This window comes from Rutilus rutilus, assembly GCF_951802725.1.
Source record: "Rutilus rutilus genome assembly, chromosome: 4".
Taxonomy (NCBI): domain Eukaryota; kingdom Metazoa; phylum Chordata; class Actinopteri; order Cypriniformes; family Leuciscidae; genus Rutilus; species Rutilus rutilus.
Genome location: NC_140212.1, coordinates 50,104,190 through 50,131,318, shown reverse-complemented (window position 1 = coordinate 50,131,318; position 27,129 = coordinate 50,104,190). Strand labels below are relative to the sequence as shown.

Genomic DNA, 27,129 nt, shown 5'->3' with positions numbered 1-27,129 from the left:
AGATAATTTAGCTTGTTTTAAGCAAAAATCACTTAAGATACTTTCTGTTTATCTGAAAACAAAATAGAATTTCTTATGTAGTTTTACTTCTCTAGTAAATGCTTCTTGATTTAAGAATTTTTAGATTTTTGGACTGGAAACAACACAAAAATACTAAGTAAGAACAGCATTTTTTGCAGTGCATGAGTAATACATTTGTTACAGTATTTGTAAATCTTTGTTAAGGTTAATAAAAATACAGCTGTTCATGTTAGTTCACAGTGCATTAACTAATGTTTACAAGGGTTTAATAAAACATTAGTAAATGTTGAAATTAACATTAACTAAGATTAATAAATGCTGTATACGTGCAGTTCATTATTAGTTCATGTTAACTAATGTAGTTAACTAACGAACCTTATTGTAAAGTGTTACAGTTACATTTTTTTGGAATATCGGACATTACTGGATTTACATAAACAATACAAGCAATTATGTTCAATAGTTAATTGACATTAATGTGCAGAAAAGGATTTTTTTGTGTGTGATTGCTAGTTTCAGGAAAATGCACTGGTAGCAACTAAAAACAGAAGATTAAAAATGTAATCAACAGAAGATAATGGCTGCGGGGAAACAGATGCAGTCACAGTGTTTAAAAATGATTGTGTCTTTCTGCTTTTCTTCAGAAATGCATGTTATTGTGCAAGTTGTGTAGACTGTCAATGGAGTGATAGAAAGATCTCAGATCTCATCAAAAAGATTAAATGAACGTCTTGGATTGGAACGACGTGAGGGTGAGTAATTAATGGGGTTTTGGGTGAACTAACTACTTTAACTACTTTTACCTGGAGTGTTCAAAGCCATTATTAATGCTGACCAATTATGTTAAATAGTTTGACATTAATGTGCAGAAAATAGGGGTGTAACGATTCATCAACTACATCGATGTATCGATTTATATTCCTACGATCCAACTGGATCGATCTGTGCTCGGCAAGTTGGCCTTCCGGACGACATATATCGATCTAATATCGTTTTAAAAGGTAATGAATCGATTGTATCGATACTAGGAAATAGCGCATTGGATTTAAGCACGTTAGACTTTATATGGATGTTTTTTCTTTGCACTTTTAATGATAAAGGCGTTAAACGTTACTCGATTCAGTCTGCCTATCTGTGTCGTCGTCGCCATGCGTGACGCGCCAGCTCAGCGCAAAGACAACGAGCAGCGCAAAGTCTCTCACCTCAGAAAAACGGACTGTCCTGTCCTCTCAGCCGCTATACTGCAGTAGCACGCACTCTTCAATTGCACGCGCAAATGCGCCGGAGCGCGCTGTATCACTTCACTAAAGCGCAAAAGAAATACGAGAATGCAACGTCGTAAATTAGTAAATTAAGAAATAAAAGTAAAATACCAATAAATTACGTTATTGGTCCGTCATGTGTGTTGCTATTTATCAGGAGCAGTTTCCATGTTTCTTTACCAGTTCCTCTAAGTATTGTGTATCACCATGGTAGCCTAATTGTTGTTTGTTTCCATAACAAAATGCCACTTACTGGTTATTTTGTATATTTTTATATGACTGTGGTGGCTCATACCAAGATTGTATTAACAAAAACTAGTTTGGGACTGCTATTTAATAGCTTAACCTCGCAGTGCCTACTGTCTATCAGTATTTGTCATATTCTTAAAAAAAAATTGTTAAGTAAAGGGGGACAGAACTTGTGTGTCAACAATTTTTGTGTAAACAAATGTATTATAATAGGCTTATATAATTCCTAAAAAGGTGGGTCGCGGCTTGATGACCATGGGGAAATGTGGGTCCCATGGCCAAACTATTCAAAACATCATTCTATGTTGTGATAATCATAATTAATAATCACAATTACAATTTCAAGGGAATAATCAACAATTATCATTTTTGTCATAATCGTTCAGTCCTACTTATTAAAATAAAATGTGAATGCATTTTACATTAATTGTTGTTTACTTGTTTGTTTATATCTATAATTAATTGATACCTGATTCCCTTACAAGAATTTTTGGCTAAAAAGTTACTGAATCGATTTCAAGTCACTGAATCGTTTCGGATCGAATCGTTCTAAATGAACCAATATCGTCCTTGAATCGTATCGACAACCACGAATCGCGAATCGAATCGAATCGTTGGTAAAACGAATCGTTACACCCCTAGCAGAAAAGGATTTTTTTTTTTTTAAATACTTTTTATTGTGTGATTGGTGTTTTCAGGAAAATGCTCTGGTAACAACTAAAAACAGAAGATTAAAAATGTAATCCAACAGAAAATAATGGCTGCGGTTAAACAAAGATACACTCAAATAACGGTAAGCTACTGTACATTCTTTATTATACCTTTTATAAACTATTATCTTTATAGTTTAGAATACATAATGACTGATATTGTACTTCAGGAACCAAGGGAATGCTGGAGGAATCAAGTGTACGAAGTCCTCCGTTTCATCAGCCATTAAAGAATTCAGACGTGAAGAGATTGAGGATTTAAAAAATGAAGTCAAAGAGCTAAAAGAAGATTTACAATATTAGCGCAGATTCAGGATAAAAACCGAGAGAGAGCTGGAAAGGTAATGAAATCTAGTTCTACCACAGCAATTATTCTCAGTACTAAACATCATTTCTCAACAGTTTGCTCGTGGACTCTCTTCTTTTGTATTATAGCATAGTCTGTTTGAATACTCGATTCTGATTGACTGGAAGGTGTGCATTCAAATGATGAATGCACAGATAGTTACAGTCAGATTAATCATCATTCTGAATTAATGTGCTGCTTTACTGTAACACACACACATACAGTCCCTCTCACACAGAAACATATTTCTAAGCAACAAGGTCTTAACGTTGCTGTTTTTGGAGTAATTAAACTGACAGCTTCACTAGAGTGATGCTGCACAGACACAGGTAATTCACATATGCACAATCTTTCTCTCTCTCCCTCGTTCATTCATTCAAATAAATGTAATCCAACCAGACTAATTTATCTCTGTTGCCTGAATGCTGAGTGTGCAGAATGCAAGATCTAATGACCCGTAGCCAAAAAAAACGAATGAAAATGAACTGTTAGTTTTTGCTCTTCCATCAAATTGTGCTTCACAAACGTTAACCCTTGGGCGCTGTTCGTTTGTGGTTTACACTCTCCAGAGACCCCAGGCAACAAATTATAGCCCAATTTTACTCAGATTATTAATGGTTTTACTCCACATTTGTGCAGTTTTTGGAGGATTTATTATATATTTAAAAATGTATATAAATAAACAAATTCACTTAAAAGACCCACATTTCTAACTTTCATTAATGGGGATAACATGGATAATTTGACATGGTTGAGTGTATCATTTTTTGGGAAATCTGTTTTAAAAGTAAAAAAGTACTGCAGAGCTCCACTATTTGCTATATCAGTTCAAAAAATGCTAACCTTTGACGAAGTAATTTTATTGTTATAATTGTGATCTTATAATATGTAGATATGAATCCAACTGGAAAAACTTGTGAAAAGATTATTTCAGTTAGTCAAATAGCAAATAGTTGAGCTCTGCAGCGATCCACTGGTTAAAGTGATCATTTTTAACTTTTAAAACAGCATTTTCCACAAGATGGGCAAAAATCTTACACTAAACCATGAATGAAAGTTAGAACTGTGGGTCTTTTATAAAGTTAATTTTACATAAAAGGCTGTTTTTGTATAAAAAAAAAATTTGTTTATTCACATAAATTAAAAAAAAAGATGCACTGGTAACATGTAAAAACAGAAGATAATGGCTGGGGTGATACAGATGCACTCCCAGCATTTAAAAATGATTGTGTCTTTCTGCTTTTCTTCAGAAATGCATGTTATTGGGCAAATTGTGTAGACTGTCAATGGAGTGACAGAAAGATCTCAGATTTCATCAAAAAGGTCTTCAGTTGTGTTCCGAAGATGAACGAAAGTCTTACGGGGTTGGAACGACATGAGGGTGAGTAATTTAACTTCTTTTACCTGGAGTGTTCAAACTTCAAAGCTATTATTAATGCTGAACAGTAAACCATAAAAAAACAACTGTAAATAGTATGAATACTTTCCACAAACACTTGCTGACACCAAGTTAAATTTAAGAGATTAACTTGCAGATTCATTTTAAGCATAATATATGCCTGTGGTGAAGAGTGTAACTGAAAGAGTTTCTCTGATTCTTTTTGTTTGTTTTTCCAGACTACATCCAAACTATTGTTACCACATCTGAGATGAAGGCAGTTAAAAGAACCAAGTGGAATAATGTGGATAAGCTCTTCAAAAAAAGGCAACCTCTCTGAATAATGTGGGGGAAGATATATGCATGATCTATAAATAAACACTTTAAATACATTGTCTAACTCCCAGCCTGTTATTTGAAGTTATATAAAAAAAGAAGTAAAATCACATTTGTTGCATTGCAGTTGTTTTGTACCTTAATTCATTATATTGCAGATGTGTAAAAATAAACTTATTCTGGTTGTATTTCAATGGTATTGTACAGCATTTTATTAGTATTGCATTCCGGTAGTATTGTAGGCTAATTGTACTTTAGTTGTATTATGTATTGCAGTACTACCAGTTATATTGCAGTATTATTGCGGTAATACCACAGTTATATTGCAGTATTATTGCGGTAATACCACAGTTATATTGCTGTATTATTGCAGTAATACCACAGTTATATTGCTGTATTATTGCAGTAATACCACAGTTATATTGCTGTATTATTGCAGTAATACCACAGTTATATTGCAGTATTATTGCGGTAATACCACAGTTATATTGCTGTATTATTGCAGTACTACCACAGTTATATTGCAGTATTATTGCAGTAATACCACAGTTATATTGCAGTATTATTGCAGTACTACCACAGTTATATTGTTACATCGTGGACTTCAGGAAAGTGTCAAGAGGCACACACGACACCATCCACATCAATGGAATGGCTGTTGAGCGTGTCTCCAGTTTCAAGTTCCTGGGGACCCACATCTCGGCGGACATGACCTGGACAACCAACACCTCCAGCCTGGTCAAGAAGGCTCACCAGCGCCTCTTCTTCCTGAGGACACTGAGGAAGAATCAGCTTTCCTCCACTATCCTGGTGAACTTCTATCGCTGTGCAATAGAAAGCATCCTGACCAACTGTGCTACAGTGTGGTATGGGAGCTGTTCTGTTGCAGAGCGCAAGGCACTGCAGCGGGTGGTGAAAACCGCCCAGCGCATCACTGGGACTCCACTACCTGCCATCGAGCACATCCAGAGGAAACGCTGTCTGCATCGAGCTCGCAGCATCCTTAAGGACTCCTCTCACCCAGCCCACAGACTGTTTTCTCTCCTGCCCTCCGGCAGGCGTTTCAGGTGCCTCCGGACCAGGACCAGCAGACTAAAGAACAGTTTTTTCCCCAGAGCTGTCTCTTTATTAAACTCTAACCCTCATTGATCCCACTCCCCTCATATACTGATTGACTCTCCTCTCCCTCCTCACACCTGCCTCCATTTTGTTATTTGTTATTTGCAATACTATAATGTTCATTTGCACTGCTGACTGTTATTACAGTAACAACTGTTTACATATGCATCTTGCACTACTACCTTGACTGGAATATGCTCATTTGCACTGCCGACTGTTTAGATTAGATTAGATTAGATTCAACTTTATTGTCATTACACAAGTACAGGTACAAGGCAACGAAATGCAGTTTAGGTCTAACCAGAAGTGCAATAGCAGCAAGTGCAGGATATACAGTGGTTCATAAGTGCAGAACATGGATATGTACTGAATAAATATAGAGTTGAATACTATTATAAACAAAAATTTACAGATAGATTGTCCTATGAATATAATATACAGATAACTATTACTGTGAACAGAATTTACAGCTAGATATGTACTGAATATAATAATATACAGATGGCTATTACTATAAACAGAATGTTTACAGATAGATATGTACTGAATATAATATACAGATGGCTGTTACTATAAACATAATTTTACAGATAGATATGTACTATGAATATATATACAGATGGCTGTTACTATAAACATAATTTTACAGATAGATATGTACTATGAATATATATACAGATGGCTGTTACTATAAACAGAATGTGAGCATAATATACAGATGGATATTACTATAAACAGAATTTTACAAATAGATATATGTATAAGTTAGGCTAATGAGCAGTATAACAATGGATTTAAAGTAGTGCAAATAAAGTTTGGACAGAAGCTATCCGAGTGAGTGCAGTGGAAAGTAATTGCATATTACAGTTAAGGTACGATATTGCAATAACAGTCGGTACTGTAAATAAACAGTCGGCAGTGCAAATGAGCATATTCCAGTCAAGGTAGTAGTGCAAGATGCATATGTAAACAGTTGTTACTGTAATAACAGTCAGCAGTGCAAATGAACATTATAGTATTGCAAATAACAAAATGGAGGCAGGTGTGAGGAGGGAGAGGAGAGTCAATCAGTATATAAGGGGAGTGGGATCAATGAGGGTTAGAGTTTAATAAAGAGACAGCTCTGGGGAAAAAACTGTTCTTTAGTCTGCTGGTCCTGGTCCGGAGGCACCTGAAACGCCTGCCGGAAGGCAGGAGAGAAAACAGTCTGTGGGCTGGGTGAGAGGAGTCCTTAAGGATGCTGCGAGCTCGATGCAGACAGCGTTTCCTCTGGATGTGCTCGATGGCAGGTAGTGGAGTCCCAGTGATGCGCTGGGCGGTTTTCACCACCCGCTGCAGTGCCTTGCGCTCTGCAACAGAACAGCTCCCATACCACACTGTAGCACAGTTGGTCAGGATGCTTTCTATTGCACAGCGATAGAAGTTCACCAGGATAGTGGAGGAAAGCTGATTCTTCCTCAGTGTCCTCAGGAAGAAGAGGCGCTGGTGAGCCTTCTTGACCAGGCTGGAGGTGTTGGTTGTCCAGGTCATGTCCGCCGAGATGTGGGTCCCCAGGAACTTGAAACTGGAGACACGCTCAACAGCCATTCCATTGATGTGGATGGTGTCGTGTGTGCCTCTTGACACTTTCCTGAAGTCCACGATGAGCTCCTTCGTTTTGGTGGTGTTGAGGAGCTGGTTATTTTCGGTGCACCATGTGGCCAGGTGCTTGATCTCCTCCCTATAGGCAGTCTCATCGTTGTTGCTGATGAGACCAATCACCGTAGTGTCGTCCGCAAACTTGACGATGGAATTAGATCCGTACACAGGCTTGCAGTCGGAGGTGAAGAGGGAGTAGAGGAACGGGCTTAGCACACAGCCCTGTGGTACACCAGTGTTGAGTGTGATGGATGTGGAGCAGTTATTTACAGTTTATTTACAGTACCGACTGTTATATATACATTGCAATATCGTACCTTAACTGTAATATGCAATTACTTTCCACTGCACTCACTCGGATAGCTTCTGTCCAAACTTTATTTGCACTACTTTAAATCCATTGTTATACTGCTCATTAGCCTAACTTATACATATATCTATTTGTTAAATTCTGTTTATAGTAATATCCATCTGTATATTATGCTCACATTCTGTTTATAGTAACAGCCATCTGTATATATATTCATAGTACATATCTATCTGTAAACATTCTGTTTATAGTAATAGCCATCTGTATTATTATATTCAGTACATATCTAGCTGTAAATTCTGTTCACAGTAATAGTTATCTGTATATTATATTCATAGGACAATCTATCTGTAAATTTTTGTTTATAATAGTATTCAACTCTATATTTATTCAGTACATATCCATGTTCTGCACTTATGAACCACTGTATATCCTGCACTTGCTGCTATTGCACTTCTGGTTAGACCTAAACTGCATTTCGTTGCCTTGTACCTGTACTTGTGTAATGACAATAAAGTTGAATCTAATCTAATATTGCAGTATTATTGCAGTACTACCACAGTTATATTGCTGTATTATTGCAGTACTACCACAGTTATATTGCAGTATTATTGCAGTACTACCACAGTTATATTGCAGTATTATTGCAGTACTACCAGTTATATTGCAGTATTATTGCGGTAATACCACAGTTATATTGCAGTATTATTGCGGTAATACCACAGTTATATTGCTGTATTATTGCAGTAATACCACAGTTATATTGCTGTATTATTGCGGTAATACCACAGTTATATTGCAGTATTATTGCAGTAATACCACAGTTATATTGCTGTATTATTGCAGTAATACCACAGTTATATTGCTGTATTATTGCAGTAATACCACAGTTATATTGCTGTATTATTGCAGTAATACCACAGTTATATTGCTGTATTATTGCAGTAATACCACAGTTATATTGCTGTATTATTGCAGTAATACCACAGTTATATTGCAGCATTATTGCAGTAATACCACAGTTATATTGCAGTATTATTGCGGTAATACCACAGTTATATTGCTGTATTATTGCGGTACTACCACAGTTATATTGCAGTATTATTGCAGTACTACCACAGTTATATTGCAGTATTATTGCGGTAATACCACAGTTATATTGCAGTATTATTGCAGTACTACCACAGTTATATTGCAGTATTATTGCGGTAATACCACAGTTATATTGCAGTATTATTGCGGTAATACCACAGTTATATTGCAGTATTATTGCGGTAATACCACAGTTATATTGCAGTATTATTGCGGTAATACCACAGTTATATTGCAGTATTATTGCAGTATTATTGCGGTAATACCACAGTTATATTGCAGCATAATTGTAGCACTACCACAGTTATATTGCAGTATTATTGCAGTAATACCACAGTTATATTGCAGCATAATTGTAGTACTACCACAGTTATATTGCAGTATTATTGCGGTAATACCACAGTTATATTGCAGTATTATTGCAGTAATACCACAGTTATATTGCAGTATTATTGCGGTAATACCACAGTTATATTGCAGTATTATTGCGGTAATACCACAGTTATATTGCAGTATTATTGCGGTAATACCAGTTATATTGCAGTATTATTGCGGTAATACCACAGTTATATTGCAGTATTATTGCAGTACTACCAGAGTTATATTGCAGTATTATTGCGGTAATACCAGTTATATTGCAGTATTATTGCGGTAATACCACAGTTATATTGCAGTATTATTGCGGTAATACCACAGTTATATTGCAGTATTATTGCTGTACTACCACAGTTATATTGCAGTATTATTGCAGTACTACCACAGTTATATTGCAGTATTATTGCTGTACTACCACAGTTATATTGCAGTATTATTGCAGTACTACCACAGTTATATTGCAGTATTATTGCGGTAATACCACAGTTATATTGCAGTATTATTGCGGTAATACCACAGTTATATTGCAGTATTATTGCAGTATTATTGCGGTAATACCACAGTTATATTGCAGTATTATTGCAGTATTATTGCAGTACTACCACAGTTATATTGCAGTATTATTGCTGTACTACCACAGTTATATTGCAGTATTATTGCGGTAATACCACAGTAATATTGCAGTATTATTGCAGTAATACCACAGTTGTATTGCAGTATTATTGCAGTACTACCACAGTTATATTGCAGTATTATTGCGGTAATACCACAGTTATATTGCTGTATTATTGCAGTAATACCACAGTTATATTGCTGTATTATTGCGGTAATACCACAGTTATATTGCTGTATTATTGCGGTAATACCACAGTTATATTGCAGTATTATTGCAGTACTACCACAGTTATATTGCAGTATTATTGCGGTAATACCACAGTTATATTGCTGTATTATTGCAGTAATACCACAGTTATATTGCTGTATTATTGCGGTAATACCACAGTTATATTGTAGTATTATTGCAGTATTATTGCAGTACTACCACAGTTATATTGCAGTATTATTGCAGTAATACCACAGTTATATTGCAGCATTATTGCAGTAATACCACAGTTATATTGCAGTATTATTGCGGTAATACCACAGTTATATTGCAGTATTATTGCAGTAATACCACAGTTATATTGCAGTATTATTGTAGCACTACCACAGTTATATTGCAGTATTATTGCGGTAATACCACAGTTATATTGCTGTATTATTGCAGTAATACCACAGTTATATTGCTGTATTATTGCGGTAATACCACAGTTATATTGCAGTATTATTGTAGCACTACCACAGTTATATTGCAGTATTATTGTAGCACTACTACTGAGTAAAACTGCAGTTGTACTCCAGCTATACTGCAATACTGCAGTTTTTTCGTGTCCAAAAAACTGCATTTTCTATATGTAACAAAAACCGCAGTAATACTTCTAAAAAACTGCAGTCATTTTTTTGTAGATCACGCTTGTGCACAGTGTTGCTAATAAACTGGATGGAATTTAAGTTCTGTTGCTTTTATATGAAAATAAATATAATGAACAAGACACCCAAAGTAGCCTACTTATTTAATTCAATTCCAATTTACATTTATCAATCTTTTTTTCTTTAATACAGACATATGTGTTTTTTTTTGTTTTGTTTTTTTAATTAAAATTACATTGCATAACCCATAGAGATCGCACTGTCAGATAGTTTGGGAATATTCACACATAACGTATACACATAAAACATGATATCAGAGTTTAAAAATCAAACATTTTAAAAGAGAACAATACATCACTGTTGTTTAAACCAATGAACATTAAGCTGTGTCGTCAGCAAGTCGTTTCCCATCATGCTTTTGATCAGCGCAGTCGGTGGAGAGCAACTGCGCTCGACTGCAGAATCCGACAGGTGTGCCTTGCGCTCGCGAGAGATTTTTGACATGCGTCAGCATTACATCAGAGCAAGGCGGACCGCACTCGGACACATTTCTAACCGGCATGCATCTCACACTGATCACCGGTGATCGATTCTGCGCAGATTTTGCTCATCTCAAACAAGCCTATTGCCTTATCACTTCTCGCGTGTGTTTGGTTGTGAAACGTAGCTTGCGGATCAGACAGAAGTTGTCTGCGATTCTTTCTTTTGTGAAGTCATGCAGTGTGAAACCCCCTGTCATCGTTCCATCGTGCAGTGTGAACTAGAGGATGGATACCCGACCCGAGCCCGACGGGACCCGCCGGTACCCGACAGGCCGGGCCGGGTTCGGACAGATATTTAGAAATTATGTTCGGGTTCGGGTCGGGTTCGGTCACGTCAGCGCGATAAGGCATTGAACATTTTAAATTTAAAACAGCTTATTATGTAGGTAGCCAAGGTGCCTGATGCTTTCACTTGATGCAAACGTTCGTTTTTTTTTTTAAATAACGTTACATGTAAAATATTACCATAACATCTGTCTTCCTGTGTGTGGAAATTTGTTTATGTAGCCGTGACAACGAAACACGTGCATGCGCGTCTGTGTTAAGTGCGCTTGTTTCTCCGTGCGCGCTGATGCACTCATCCTGTTGACATTTCCGAATGACTTCCTACAGTTGCTTAATAGAAGCGGGCTTTCCACACAAACAAACGTACATGTGTCATTAGTATGAGAAAAAAATGGGATTTTAACTGTCGGTCTCGGGTCGGGCTCGGACATAAATATATCTTTATGTCTGTCGGACGCGGGTCGGGTTCGGTTACTGCTCTGTCGGACGCGGGCCGGGCTCGGACAGAAAAATTCGGCCCGATCCGCACTCTAGTGTGAACACAGGAGCAACTGAATGATACCTCGGATAGTCATGCAGTGTGAAAAGAACTGTGACCTGACTACTTTGAAAATCGTGCAGTCTGAACTCGGCATAACCGAGACTACTTTCTTGAAAAACTTCCAGCGGCCAGAACTCTGACCAGGGAGGTGACCACAGAGTGGGTCAGTGTGTATGCACTATAGTGCTGGTAAGGATTGCATACAACTTCATGTCTTAAATGGGCAAACTATCCCTTTAAAGGTTGGAGTTTTCCTCTTTTTTTTTTAATTAAGGCATTAAGATCAATTTCCAAAAGATGATTTTTTATTCCTGTTTTTAGTCAACTTTGGCATGGGTATGTTCACTTATGCTAAGCACTTATAGGCCTGGTTTTAGATCAAGTCAGGATTAGTCCAATCAGTGAAGTCCCACATTCAAACGCATACATCACGCTCTGTCCCAAACGGCACACTTCTGCCGGACAAGGCTTGAGGGTTAAAATGCATGTTTAAACTGTTTTAACTGAAAGCATATCTTTTTCTAAGGCAGGTTTGTAGTTTTTATAAAAGATATGCTTTCAGTTAAAACGGCAGAAGAAGGAAGTGTGCCGTTTGGGACAGGGCGTGATGTCTGCGTTTGAAATGTGTGACTTCACTGATTGGATACAATTTTCAGAAACTAACATTTTGATCAATTCTACTCTGTATCTCACTCTAAATGATTGTATACTGCCAGAAAGCATTTCGAGGTCAAAGGGGCAATGACCACTGGGCCACCTCCCCTCCAATCTTTCTCAACATCCCTGAGAACACTTTTTTACTGACAACACACTTTTTCATGAGACATTTCCTCAGTAACAGAACTTTAACTACAGCCTCAGACTTCTTACCATATCAAGAACAGAGACTCCAGGTAAGATGTGATTTTAAATCAATATCAACAGGCAGTGTCAGTGTGAAGGTGTTGGAGTAAAGGTTCATTGAAAGGAAACGTTAATGCAAGTTTTTCAGAGGATAGACATTAGAAATTGTGAAACCATAAAGAGACTAGAAGAGAGACTAGAAAGTGCAAAGTTTGAATTAACTATTACATTATATTTTAACTTTTATATTACTGGAAAAATTTGAGGTTCTCTTAGAGGTATACATTCCTAAATCTTTCCTTTGTTTTAATAATCCATGCAAAATACTGTTTTAGTGCTGCATAGCGCAAACATTATCTGTTGTCTTAAATTAACATATGGTTAACTAGTGGGGGAAAACATCTGAATTGTAACATTATATTACATCCATGCAGTAAAGTAGGTCATAATATATAGTCTGTCTGTCTCATTAATGTTAATCAAACAATTGTGGTATCATGTAAAAAAAATTGCATATATATTTTTCCTATAGATATGGGTTTTGACTTGGTTTGTTCAAAATGTGATGTTATTATCAGGGATTTTACAGTATGGTTGCTTAGTGAATTTGTTTTGGAACCTTCAGAAAATGTTAACTGATTATGTGTTCATATTTTATTACTGACTATTTACTTGTCTTTAATAATCTTTTAAATTGACATTAATTATCTTATAGTTTTGCCGTAGTATCAAAATTGCAATAGATCATTTTGTGATAGTTCACTGGCCTCTGAACCACTGACCCGATCCAAGCCTGAGCCCTGCTGAAGCAGCTCTAAATATGTGCTGCGCTATTAAATGATAGATAAAATATACACAGTGACAGTAACAGAAACTCATACAATGCATTTTAGCAGGCTTAATTAACCCTGTAAGACCCAAATATAGAAAAACCTAAATATATATATATATTTTACCTTTCAGGTGTTGTGGTAGGAGGCAACAACTCAAATCAAATCTCTTTGATGCAGAAAATAAAGAGTTTTAAAAAAAAAAGAGAAATGAGAAATGTTGTAATATTGCAACATTGGGCTTAGTTGGGAGCAGAATTTCATGTATTTGTACTCATGTTGTCTGAACAACAATTCAGAACAACTAAGTGTTCATTTGCAGGTCTGATTGCTTACTTAGCCCCATAAAGGTATATATTAATAATATATTAATATAAGCTTTTAATAAAAAAAATAATACTAATAATCACACTGTTTTGAAGCAGGAGACTGAGACGGATCCATGTGCAACGTTTTATTAATGGTTAGAGTGAAGGTAAAGGGTTAAAGGGAAAAGAGGGCAAGGTAGCTGGTACAGTCCGTTCTCAATGGTCAGGCAGGCTTAGTTCAGGGCAGGCGGCGCGAATCGAAGTCGGGTCACAGGCAGAGGTTCACTTGGCAGGCTGCACAGAATCAGAGTCGTTAGGACAAGCAGGGGTTTCAGAAATCAGAGATAGGTTATATAGATTATCAAAGAATGCTCAGATATGCAACACAGTAGTGGAACAATACTTCGCAAGGAACACTGAGCTGATGAGCCAGATATACGCTAGAGCCCAGCGCTCATTGCGAACAGGTGCATCGATCATCAGCGCACAAATGATGCATACTAGGCCAAGTATGCATACTCAGTATTCAGGGGACGGCGCTCGAGACTGAATAACAGGCATGTCACTGGACGCCGTAACAGAGCCCCCTCCCTGGGAGCGACTCCTGGCGCGAAAACCCTGACGGCGGCGAGGTCTGCCGCGGGGACGAGGAGCGGGTTTGTTTGGGTGATCATGATGAAATACTTGAACGAGCAAAGGATCCAGAATGTCTTTTGAGTCCACCCAGGAGCGTTCTTCAGGACCAAAGCCCTCCCATTCTACAAGATACTGTAAACGCCCGCCCCGACGTCTAGAATCCAGCAGATGGCGCACACGGTACGCCTCTTCGCCCTCTATCAGGATGGGCTGGGAACGGGGATCCTCAGACTCTACATTTCTGACTGTGGAAGGTGCAGTGGCTGGCTTCAATAGAGAAACATGAAATGTGGGAGCAATGCGGAGCTGACGGGGCAGGGCAAGGCGGAAAGACACTGGGGTAATTTGCCGTATAATCCTGTAGGGACCCATGAATTTAGGGCTGAGTTTCTTGCTGGGCAGATTGAGTCGGAAATCCCGGGTGGATAACCACACCCACTGACCGGGCTGATAGACGGGACCAGCACGGCGGTGACGATCAGCTTGTCTCTTAGTGCGATTGACGGCACGTAAAATATGGGTGTGAGCTAGATTCCACGTCTCCTCACTGCGCTTCATCCAGTCATCCACAGCCGGTACAGTAGAGGGCTCGCCGGACCAGGGGAACAGAGGTGGCTGATAACCAAGTATGCACTTGAAAGGCGTTTGACCCGTGGAGTGCTTACAAATGGAATTTTGAGCGTATTCAGCCCACATGAGATACCGACTCCAATCCTCCTGGTGGAAATGACAGTAGGATCTTAAGAAACGGATAATCTCCTGATTGAGACGTTCAGCCTGCCCGTTAGACTGAGGGTGGTACCCAGATGTGAGGCTGACATTCACTTGGAGCATCCGGAAAAAGGCTGCCCAGACACGGGAGGTAAACTGTGGTCCGCGATCAGAGACAATGTCATTAGATTACTTTCCACTGCACTTTCACTCGGATAGCTTCTGTCCAAACTTTATTTGCACTACTTTAAATCCATTGTTATACTGCTCATTAGCCTAACTTATACATATATCTATTTGTTAAATTCTGTTTATAGTAATAGCCATCTGTATATTATGCTCACATTCTGTTTATAGTAACAGCCATCTGTATATATATTCATAGTACATATCTATCTGTAAAATTCTGTTTATAGTAACAGCCATCTGTATATTATATTCAGTACATATCTATCTGTAAACATTCTGTTTATAGTAATAGCCATCTGTATATTATTATATTCAGTACATATCTAGCTGTAAACTCTGTTCACAGTAATAGTTATCTGTATATTATATTCATAGGACAATCTATCTGTAAATTTTTGTTTATAATAGTATTCAACTCTATATTTATTCAGTACATATCCATGTTCTGCACTTATGGAACCACTGTATATCCTGCACTTGCTGCTATTGCACTTCTGGTTAGACCTAAACTGCATTTCGTTGCCTTGTACCTGTACTTGTGTAATGACAATAAAGTTGAATCTAATCTAATCTAATCTAATCTAAACTGTGGTCCGCGATCAGAGACAATGTCATCAGGTAAGCCATAGAAACGGAAGACCAGATTACAGAGGTGCTCAGCAGTTTGCAGGGCTGTGGGCAGTTTAGGCAGGGGAATAAGACGACATGCTTTTGAGAAGCGATCGACAACAGTAAGGATTGTTGTATGTCCGTCAGAAGGAGGGAGGTCAGTAATGAAATCAACAGCTATGTGTGACCATGGGCGTTGGGGTACCGGTAGAGGCTGTAGAAGACCTGCAGGTAGGAGCCGTGAAGATTTCTGGGTATTGCAGTTCTGGCATTGCTGAACGAAGTTGGTCGTGTCTTGAGGCAGTGTGGGCCACCAGTAACGGTTCCGGAGAATATGAATCGTAGTAGTGATGCCAGGGTGACCAGAGCTAGGCAGTGCATGGACGTGTTTAAGCACCTTCTCCCGGAGCGCTTCAGGCACGAACATTTTTCCTGGAGGACAGTCAGGCGGAGGTTCGGAGTTAGTGTTAACTTGTTCTAATTCAGTCTCAATATCCCACTGGATGGGACCGATGACCAGGTCAGGACGGAGAATGTTTTCGGGAGTCTGACTGGTGAGTTCAGAGTCGTACTGACGAGACAGGGAGTCAGCTTTCGTGTTCTTTGATCCAGGGCGATACGTCACAGTAAACTGGAAACGAGAAAAGAACAAAGACCACCGGGCTTGGCGTGGGTTCAATCTCTTGGCAGTTCGCAGATATTCAAGATTTTTATGGTCGGTAAACACAGTAAATGGATGAGAGGACCCCTCGAGCCAGTGCCGCCACTCTTCAAATGCAGATTTCATGGCCAGTAACTCACGGTCTCCGACGTCGTAATTCCGTTCTGCAGGGTTCAGTTTTCTGGAGTAGAATGCGCACGGATGCAATTTAGCGGGATTTCCTTGGCGCTGAGAGAGAACGGCGCCCAGGCCTGTACTGGAAGCATCAACTTCTACGATGAAGGGCAACTCTGGATTGGGGTGACGCAAGATCGGGGCAGTAGTGAAGCAGAATTTGAGCTGATTGAAAGCTTGAGTGGCGCTCTCAGTCCAGGGAAGGCGAGTGGTACCTTTACGCACCAGCGCAGTCAGCGGAGCCGCCACCGAACTGAAACCTCGGATGAACCGCCGATAAAAGTTTGCGAAGCCCAGGAAGCGCTGTAACTCTTTGAGAGTGGTAGGCTGGGGCCAATCCATCACCGCTCTGACCTTACCATCATCCATTGCCACGCCCTCAGGACTGATGATGTAACCCAGGAATGAAGTGGATGTCTGGTGGAACTCGCACTTTTCAAACTTGGCATAAAGTTGATTTTGTATGAGTCTTTGAAGCACGGCCCGTACGTGCTGAACATGGTCCGACAAAGTGTCTGAGTACACAAGTATGTCGTCGATGTAGACAATTACATAGCGCTGAAGCATGTCTCGGAATACGTCATTCATGAATGACTGGAAAACAGCTGGACAGTTGGAAAGGCCGAACGGCATCACCAAATATTCGTAGTGGCCGGTGCTTGGGGAGAACGCTGTCTTCCATTCATCCCCCTCACGGATACGAACCAAGTTATAAGCTGAGCGCAGATCCAGTTTCGTGAAATACTTTGCTGTGCGGAGGAGCTCAAGTGCCGCGGGAACTAACGGCAGAGGATAGCGGAATTTCACAGTGCAGTCATTAAGGGCTCTGTAATCTATACATGGACGTAGACCTCCATCCTTTTTCTTAACGAAGAAAAATCCAGCTGATACAGGAGAGGTGGAAGAACGAATGAAACCCTTGGCCAACTCTTCCTGGATGTAATTCTCCATGGCTTCCGTCTCGGGCTGTGAAAGGGGGAAAATGCGTCCCCTGGGAGGCGCGGATCCGGGCATGAGTTCAATGGCACAGTCGTACTCTCGATGTGGAGGTAACTGGGTGGCTTTAACTTTGCTGAACGCTTCCTGCAAATCGCTGTACTCCGCTGGGAGACTAGAAAGAGCGGCGCTTTCACTGAGTGCTGAGATGTTTCGAACGGACAATGGTTTTACTTGGCTTAAACATTTGAAAAAGCAATCTTCACCCCAGCGAACGATCTGACCCGTGGACCATTGCAGGTGAGGATTATGTTTCCTTAGCCAGGGAAGACCCAGTATGACAGGAGTATGTGAGGCTTGAAGAACGTAAAACTGAATATTTTCACAGTGCAGCAGTCCGGTGCGCATTTGCAGTTCCTGCGTCATATGAGTGATGCGCCCCGTGCCAAGGGGCCGTCCGTCAACGGCTTCGACTGTGAGAGGAGACGTGGAGGGAATTAGAGATATCTTGTGCTTATGAGCAAACTCTTGAGACATAAAATTCCCCGCCGCCCCAGAATCGATCAGTGCAGAAGTAAAAAATATTTGATTAATCTTTGTAAATTCAAGGGGCACAGAAACACAGGAGAGAGGATTTAGACTGTCAAGAGTTAGACTTACCGTTGTCTTTTCTTTGCGTGTGGATAGCTGGGGACAGTGCAAACGGAAGTGTCCATCTCCTCCACAGTACATGCACAGCTTTAACATCCTCCGGCGTTCACGCTCCTCCTCCGTCAACCGTGTGGCGTTAATTTGCATAGGCTCTCCAGCCTCCGATGCCAGGGGACCCAGAGAGTGCGGACTGGGGATATGGTGTGCATAAGTCGAGGAGCGGATGCCGCAACGGCGTGATCGTATGAGGTTGTCAATCTGAATGGACAAGTAAATGAACTGAACGAGAACGGCCTTGAAGCGCTCAAGAAAGTCGGCATAAGAGGCGAAAGCGGTTCCATCCGGCCTCCAGACTGCGGTGATCCACTCCAAAGCCCGCCCCGTGAATAGAGAACAGATAAACGTAATCTTGTCCATGTCCGTAGCGTACTGAGCGGGCTGCCGGGCGAGATACATGGAACACTGAAGCATGAAACCCTTGCATTTACCTGGATCCCCTTCATATTTTTCAGGAAGAGAAATACGAGTGCTGGAGGATGCAGAGTCAGCGGCTGGCGTTAGAACTGGCGCGACTTGCACAGGGGTTTCCTCCGTGGGCTTCTGTAAACTCTGCACTGCCTTCACAAGTTCCTCTGTCAACGAGGTTAGATGGGTCAACTGACGATGGTGAGTAGCGAGTTGAGATCCTTGGGCTTTAAATGCAGTAGATAGAACGGACACTGTTGCTGGATCTTGTGGTGGCGAAGTATTCTGTTTTGAAGCAGGAGACTGAGACGGATCCATGTGCAACGTTTTATTAATGGTTAGAGTGAAGGTAAAGGGTTAAAGGGAAAAGAGGGCAAGGTAGCTGGTACAGTCCGTTCTCAATGGTCAGGCAGGCTTAGTTCAGGGCAGGCGGCGCGAATCGAAGTCGGGTCACAGGCAGAGGTTCACTTGGCAGGCTGCACAGAATCAGAGTCGTTAGGACAAGCAGGAGTTTCAGAAATCAGAGATAGGTTATATAGATTATCAAAGAATGCTCAGATATGCAACACAGTAGTGGAACAATACTTCGCAAGGAACACTGAGCTGATGAGCCAGATATACGCTAGAGCCCAGCGCTCATTGCGAACAGGTGCATCGATCATCAGCGCACAAATGATGCATACTAGGCCAAGTATGCATACTCAGTATTCAGGGGACAGCGCTCGAGACTGAATAACAGGCATGTCACTGGACGCCGTAACACACACAGTCAATTTTTTATAAAGTCATTTATTTAAAAAAAAATATATTAAACAAGATAAAACTCTGTCTTTTTCTCGAATCTTCTTCATTCCCTTTTTCTTTTCATGACTGACTTTTATTGGTTGTGAAAGTCGTTCTTGTCCTCTGAAAAGCAAAGGCGAACATCACACTTGCTGCATTGCGTGTTGGTGTATCCTTTATTGCAGCGCCCTCTCCCTGTCTTACGTGGGAAATGTGTGTAACAACACTGGGTTAGTTAAGGGGATTTATTAGCTCAATCAGAATTAATATTCATAAGATATGAATATTAATGTGTTGTATACACAAATTAATTTATTCTCAATAGGGGATAAGTAGGTAGAATTTATGTGTTCAATTAGGGGAACTTTAGGTAAAGTTAGTGTTCATTTATCGTGCAAATTATCTGTCCGGCAGACAATATGCACAATTACTGAACAGAAACCTATCAGTCTATAACACCGACAAGATATCCTTCTTGTGGCCACAGAGAACGATACTTTAGGGTTTATAGACAGTTTAGATATTTACTGGTAGAGTTTTTAGAGGTAATCAACACTCTCAGAGATTTCAGCAATGTAACAATATGAGACAGATTCAGTTTCATAGGATTATAAGTTTTAATCAAACAACTAAGATTACATGTACTACTTCAAATCACGCAGGAGTAAATATGCATAAACAAAACAACATGAGCGATCGCAATAAAACATAAAATAAAACAAAGCAACAGAATAAAGTAATAACAAGGTTATAGGGGAAGAGAAAATGAGAGAGAGAGAGGAAGAGAGAGAGAGAGCTTTGGGTGTGTGTAGGTGTGGCAGCGTGTGTGTTCAGGAACGCGTGTATGTGTGTTTTGGCTAGGAGCACGTGGGGTGTGTTTGTCTAGGAGCGTGTGGGTGTGTCTGTCTAGGAGCGTGTGAGTTTGAGAAAGAGTGTGCCTGTAAGTCTAGGAAAAATGTGAGATTGTGTATGAGAGAATCAGAACAAGGAAGAAGGCAAAACAGTTTAAAATGTTACTTCTCAACGAGAACCCAAAGGCTATAGCAATTTCTAGTCAACTTAAACAGCGTTTCTTTTGGATCTGCAAATTTAAGGATATACAGTACTTGTTTGGAGCCCTCTTGTATGCGTCTCATGAAACAAAGGCACCTGGAACGCGTGGTCGGCCGCTTCGTCGGAGGCGAGGTTTGGTTGCTATGGTAACTTGGAGAGTTCGTTAAATTTAGCTCAAAGATAACTTAGTCTTTAAGTTGGTTTAGGTGGTTTGTATGAGAATCATCAAACTGAAATAAAGTATCAAGAAACAAAGACTTAGAGTAAAAACGAAACAAAAAGAAAGAGAACGGAAGAAGCGGGTCTCTCTTGAACGGTTGAACTGCAAAGTTTAGAGAGCCGGGCGCGTGTTTTTGAAGGGACCACAGCCACGCCTTCCTCCCGTTCCGGAGCCAATCATCTGGAAGGGCGTGTTGCGGCCGCCTCCTAAAAGTTCGCGCCTCTTCCGTCTTGCGCTGAAGGAATAAACTTATCTGGAAACATTTATAGCCTGATATTAATAAAAGACTGCATCCTCCATGATTTTGGATTAAAGATTCAACACCGTTGGGCTGTTTGGCACAAAATGATACCGCGAACGGTGATTCTGTGATCCAACAACAAAGATACACGATGTCTCGGGATTTTACAGGCATATTACATTGGTTATAAAACAATACAGCTTATAGATATAGTAATTTGGGTATTAAGACCCTGAAACACAACCAGAAATACAATTTATATAGTTTATAGGGTATTTGTAAACCACGTGGCCAGGGTTAGTATAGTTTCTTTGTGTTTGTGCGTGTGGAGTCATACAAAGTTCACACCACGCGCTGAACTTTTGGCGGTCCGAGCCGGGAGGGTGTGAATGTAAATGTGTGTACGTGCGTTTTCCAGTCACATGGCTTGTGGTCGGACACTTGCCTTATTGTTCTAAGGTGTAAATCAGTGTCTGTGTGTTAATCAGTGTCTTAAGAAGTCCCCTCGGGGATTCGTGAAATTGCCGACATTGCGGCGCCTTGTCCTCGTGACTTCCTGTTGAGGAGTAAGCAAAATGATTCAGGGGAAAAAGATGTGTTTTTACATGACAGTCACTTGAGTTACTGAGGTGATAGGCGCCATCTGTTTTTCTGTAGGCAGTCCAGGACGAACAGAGGCTGTTTGTTGATTGTAAAGTCAGTGAGTTAATCATGTAAATTCTTGCTATCAAGGAGAACAGGGTTTTTGTGTTCTGTGAGGATCCGGGTAAGTTAATTAGATCAAGGAAGAACTGGCATTCTGACCCGTCTTTACGTTACATGTGCAACTTGTTCCTTGCGTACATCCAATGGGAGGTGTGCGCATCTCTTGGACGGTCTCTCCTGAGCATTCAGAGGGCTTTTTGATGTCACTGTCTGTGTTGCTGGGCTCCCTTTGCCTGGAGTTGGTTGTCCTCTCTTTGGAGTTTGAACTGTTGTGTTTATCAGGATGAGAGAGGATGCTGGCTGTGCCTGAAACTGTCTCCAAAAACACACTCTTTACAAACACATAGACTACGATTAACAGCCTTGTATAGTTACAGGTCTGCTTACAGTTGGCCTGTCTTTAACAGTTTATAAGTTTTCCATAACAACAGAGCTAATGTAAACTAATGAGAACGCAGGACAGTGATGATGATGATCCATAACAACAGAGCATAAACAAATGAGAATGTGGGACAGTGATGACGAACAACAGAGCATGATAATAATAATACATTTAATTTATATAGCGCTTTTCACGAACTCAAAGTCGCTTTAAAGGGCAGGTAGATAATAAAAACAATGCAAAACAAAACAAGATGCAGGCACAGATGAGAATGGAGGGGGCATGGGGCTAGGGGTAGGCAGAGGTGAAGAGATGGGTCTTGAGGCGGGACTGAAAGATGGTGAGGGACTCAGAGGTGCGGATCTCTTGGGGGAGGGAGTTCCAGAGCCTGGGAGCTGCCCTGGAGAAGGCTCTGTCCCCAAAACTGCGGAGGTTGGACTTGCGGATGCAGAGGAGACTGGCTGAGGTGGATCTGAGGGACCGTGAGGGTTGGTAGGGGGAAAGGAGGTCAGTGGGGTATGAGGGGGCCAGATGGTGGAGGGCTTTGTAAGTGAGGACCAGGGTTTTGTAGGTGATCCGGTGGGAGATAGGAAGCCAGTGGAGTTGTTTTAGGACTGGAGTGATGTGGTGCCAGGATTTGGAGCGGGTGATGAGTCGGGCAGCTGCGTTCTGGACCAGTTGGAGTTGTTTGATGTAGATAGAGCTGATGCCAAGGAGAAGTTAGTTGCAGTACTCCAATATAAAATGCTATGAATGTTTGCTGCCCAGTAATAAAATAAGAAATAAGGAAATCCACCTAATCTTTTGGGTTGCTGAAGGAATAAATTCTGAATTCTTACTGGGCCTCCGTTCCAAATAAAATCTGAAATCACTCGATTTAGTGACTGGATCTGAGATATATAACACTACGTCATCAGCATAGAGGAACATTTTCAGTTCTTTTCCTGCTCTATGGATGCCTGTGATATTGCAATTAGTATGAAAAGAGATTGCAAGAGGTTCTATAGTTATGGCAAACAAAAGTGGGGATGGGGGCAACCCTGTTTTGTCCCACGGTGAAGAGAAAGATATTCAGAACTAATACCATTTGTTTTTAACGATGCCAAAGGGGAAGAATATAAGAGTTTTACCCAGGACACAAAATTATCACCAAACCCAATTTTTTTTTATGTATAAAATAAATAGCCTCACTCAACACAGTCGAAAGCCTTCTCTGCATCAAGAGAGACTAGGGCTTCTGGCATGTATGAGTCTGATGAGGTATAAATTATGTTCATCTGAGTGTGTAGTACACTCTTGCCTGTCTCTAGATGGCGGCAGAGGGGCGTGAGAAGGCGTGACCGGGTGCTCTAACGCACCCAACTGCCGGCTGAGTCTGCTAGTATGGAGGAACCAGCTAGATCAGTCGGGAGCACCATCTAGTGTCAAGTCACCTTCATTTATATAGCGCTTTTAACAATATAGATTGTTTCAAAGCAGCTTTACAGAGATAATAGAAAATTACCGTAACAGATTGTTTAGGAAAGAAATGATATCTGGAGGATTTCCCGTCAGGATTTAGACCGTACCATAGTACCGAGACAGCTCTCGTTAGAGTCACAAATGGTTTGCTCTTATCATCCGACCGTGGTTGTATCTCTCTATTAGTGTTACTCGATCTTAGTGCTGCGTTTGACACCATTGACCACAACATTCTTTTAAATAGACTAGAAAACTATGTTGGCATTAGTGGAATTGCACTAGCATGGTTTAAATCATACTTATCTGACCGTTATCAGTTTGTAGCAGTAAATGAAGAGATGTCTCATCGATCACAAGTTCAGTATGGCGTACCACAAGGCTCAGTACTAGGACCGCTGCTGTTCACTCTGTACATGCTACCCTTAGGAGATATCATTAGGAAACATGGAATTAACTTCCACTGTTATGCCGACGATACTCAGCTCTATATTTCTTCAAAACCTAACGAAACTTACCAATTCACAAAATTAACAGAATGCATAGCTGATATAAAAAATTGGATGACTCGTAATTTCCTACTTCTAAATTCTGAAAAAACAGAGATTCTAATTATTGGACAAAAAACTTCCTCACGTAATAACCTAGAATACTGTCTAACACTCGATGGCTGCTCTGTTAAGTCTTCGTCGTCGGTTAGGAACCTGGGTGTGCTCTTTGATACCAATCTTTCATTTGAAAGTCACGTGTCTAGTATCTGTAAAACTGCATTTTTCCATCTTAAAAATATATCTAAATTACACCATATGCTCTCATTAACAAATGCGGAACAATTAGTTCATGCTTTCATGACATCAAGGCTAGATTATTGTAATGCTCTACTGGGTGGTTGCCCTGCCCGCTTAATAAACAAACTACAGCTGGTTCAAAACGCAGCAGCTCGAGTTCTTACCAGAACCAGGAAGTATGACCATATTAGCCCAGTTCTGTCAAAACTGCACTGGCTCCCTATTAAACATCGCATCAATTTTAAAATATTGCTGATTACTTACAAAGCACTAAATGGTTTAGCTCCGCAGTACTTGAGCGAGCTCTTAACGCATTATAGTCCTTCATGTCTATTGCGATCTCAAAAATCCGGCCAGTTGATAATACCTAGAATATCAAAATCGAATATCAAGATACTTTTCCTATTTAGCACCAAAACTTTGGAACAATCTTCCTACCATTGTCCGGGAAGCAGACACACTCTGTCAGATCAAAGCTAGATTAAAGACACATCTCTTTGACATAGCATTCACATAATACATTATAGACTTCTATAATTCAATGTTAGGCTGCATAGATTAGGTCAGCTGGAACCGGGAACACTTCCCATAAATCCTGATGTACTCGTTACATCATGAGAAGAATGGCATCTACGCTAATTTTAGTGTCTTTGTTTATCCCGAGGTTTTCCCGCAGCCTGCCGGATCCAGGCCGTTTCCAGATCTGATGAAGGACCTTCGCCTGGACCCGATGACAACGCAGTGCTGAAGTGCCAACTAGTCTCTCCCTATGGAGGATCCCTTTACCACTCTACAGATAAAGCGTCGTCGGGAAAACTCAATTTGCGTATCTACCCCGAATTGATAAAATAAAATTCTTAATCAAACCTATAAGAAAACACCAGTAATTTGTTTAGGCTTGGTTTGTAGGAAATTACAAACCTGCACACATATATTCAAACGCACATAACTATAGAACCAATTCTTAATGCGCATCTGAACGCCATCAGCGTTTCTCACAGGATCGCGCTTAAAGTCTGTGTAGAGAGAATGGTGTCGTCTTGGCGGCCCCTAATTTAATAACAAATGATCGTTGCGACGGAAGCGAATCAATCAAAACTAACTTTAGCTGGAAAATAACTTTATTAAAGAACCGCTATAAAGCCAAAACAATCTTACCTTAAATGATACGTTTGTCTCTGTAAAGCTGCTTTGAAGCAATCTACATTGTTAAAAGCGCTATATAAATGAAGATGACTTGACTTGACTTGACAGATATCATTTCTTTCTAAAAAGGAACACAGTTGTGAAGATACTGCCTTTTCTAATATCTTTGACAGAAAAGGTAGATTCGAGATCGGCCTGTAATTGACTAATTCTGTAGGATCAAGTTGCGTTTTTTTAACAAGCGGTTTAATCAAAGCCAGCTTAAAGTTATTTGGTACGTATCCTACAATACTGTAGTAGACGGTTGCATAGTTATAATTCTGTCCCTGATATTATCAATCTTATAAGTGAAGAAGTTATTACTGAAGGTCATTACTGCTGTGCTGCTTGGAAACTTCTGTGTTTGAAGCTTTCTTTTTCGTTAGTTTAGCCACTGTTTCAAATAAATACCTAGGATTATGTTTATTTTCTTCTAATAGGGTTGAAAAATAAGCAGATCTTGCAGCTTTTAAAGCCTCTCTGTATGCAATCGAGCTCTCCTTCCATGAAATGCGAAATACCTCTAGTTTTGTTTTTTTCCAGTTGTGCTCCATTCCTCTGGCTGCTCTCTTAAGGGCCTGAGTGTGCTCGTTGTACCACGGCATTGGACTATTTTCTTTAATCTTCTTTAAGCGCAAAGGAGCAACTGTGTCTAAAATGCTGGAAAAGAGAGAGTTAAAAGTTTCTGTTGCAATATCAAGTTCTTCTAAGCTAATGCTAAGATGATGAAACTGATCAGGAAGATTATTGATAAAGCAATCTTTAGTGGCAGAAGTAATAGGTCACTAAGTCATTTTTAGTTTTTTCTTGTTTTCCAAAGACATTGAAATATGACTTAGGCAATTATGCTATGAGGCTAACGATATTTGAAACATGGAGTCGGCTTAAAAAAGCCTTGGCTAAATGTAATTTACACAAGACTAGGTAATGATCTGAGATGTCATCGCTCTGCTGCAGAATTTCAACGGCATCAACATCTATTCCATGTGATAATATTAGATCTAGAGTATGATTACGACAATGAGTAGGTCCTGACGTCAAGATGGCGCTGCCCTGCTGGTGACATGGAGGAGGGTTCCTGCTGCAAATTGTTTGTTTACTCGCACTACTCGTTATGACTCCGTTTATGTTCCCGTTTTACGTCGGTGTCCAGTGGGCACACTGTGCAAGACATATGCTGACAGTGACTCGTGCTCTAAACTGTTTACTTTATATATGCGACATGAGACAGAGGGGAATGGAGCGGATAGCATTGGCGTGGCCAATCATGTCTGGCCAGTTCATCCAGTGTTTTGCGGATGGGATCATCAACCAGCTAACGTACAGCGGAACCGAGCTGCTGGCACTGCGAGACGGCGGAGTTCTACCATCGGCAGGACTACTCAACGACGTGCCCAGGGAGCTATATCAGCATAACGGCACAGGTCATCGTCGTGATGGGAAGGCGAGGAAGAGGGGCAAGAGAGGCCAGGGGCTGCTATGAATACCGTGAGTCAGGCCTAATGATTTTTACTGAGACTTGGTTTAGTAAAGATGTACCAGATAATTTCGTACAGGTAGACGGGTTTTCTCATGTACGCTTGGACAGAGACGCAAACTCGGGCAAAGTAGGGGGAGGAGGAGTATG

General features: G+C 40.3%; 1 protein-coding gene and 1 long non-coding RNA gene across 5 annotated transcripts in view; both read left to right on the top strand.

Annotated features, from left to right (window-relative positions):
- Window positions 1-658: 658 nt before the first annotated feature.
- Window positions 659-4,494, top strand: LOC311288784. Its single transcript, XR_014626999.1, has 5 exons — window positions 659-773; window positions 2,231-2,325; window positions 2,413-2,583; window positions 3,839-3,969; window positions 4,206-4,494. It is a non-coding gene; the product is annotated as an uncharacterized lncRNA (long non-coding RNA).
- A 7,965-nt stretch (window positions 4,495-12,459) lies between these two features.
- Window positions 12,460-27,129, top strand: part of LOC311289595 (stonustoxin subunit alpha-like) — a 170,158-nt gene continuing 155,488 nt past the window's right edge. Inside the window, exons 1-2 of one of the 4 annotated variants that reach the window (XM_084407723.1) lie at window positions 12,464-12,567; window positions 18,735-18,888. In XM_084407723.1, the coding sequence (XP_084263849.1) occupies window positions 12,493-12,567; window positions 18,735-18,888 (229 nt within the window). In that variant the 5' untranslated portion in view covers window positions 12,464-12,492. Of the gene's footprint in view, window positions 12,568-18,734; window positions 18,889-27,129 lie in introns of all 4 variants that reach the window. The other 3 variants (XM_084407724.1, XM_084407728.1, XM_084407727.1) reach the window with 3 other exon arrangements.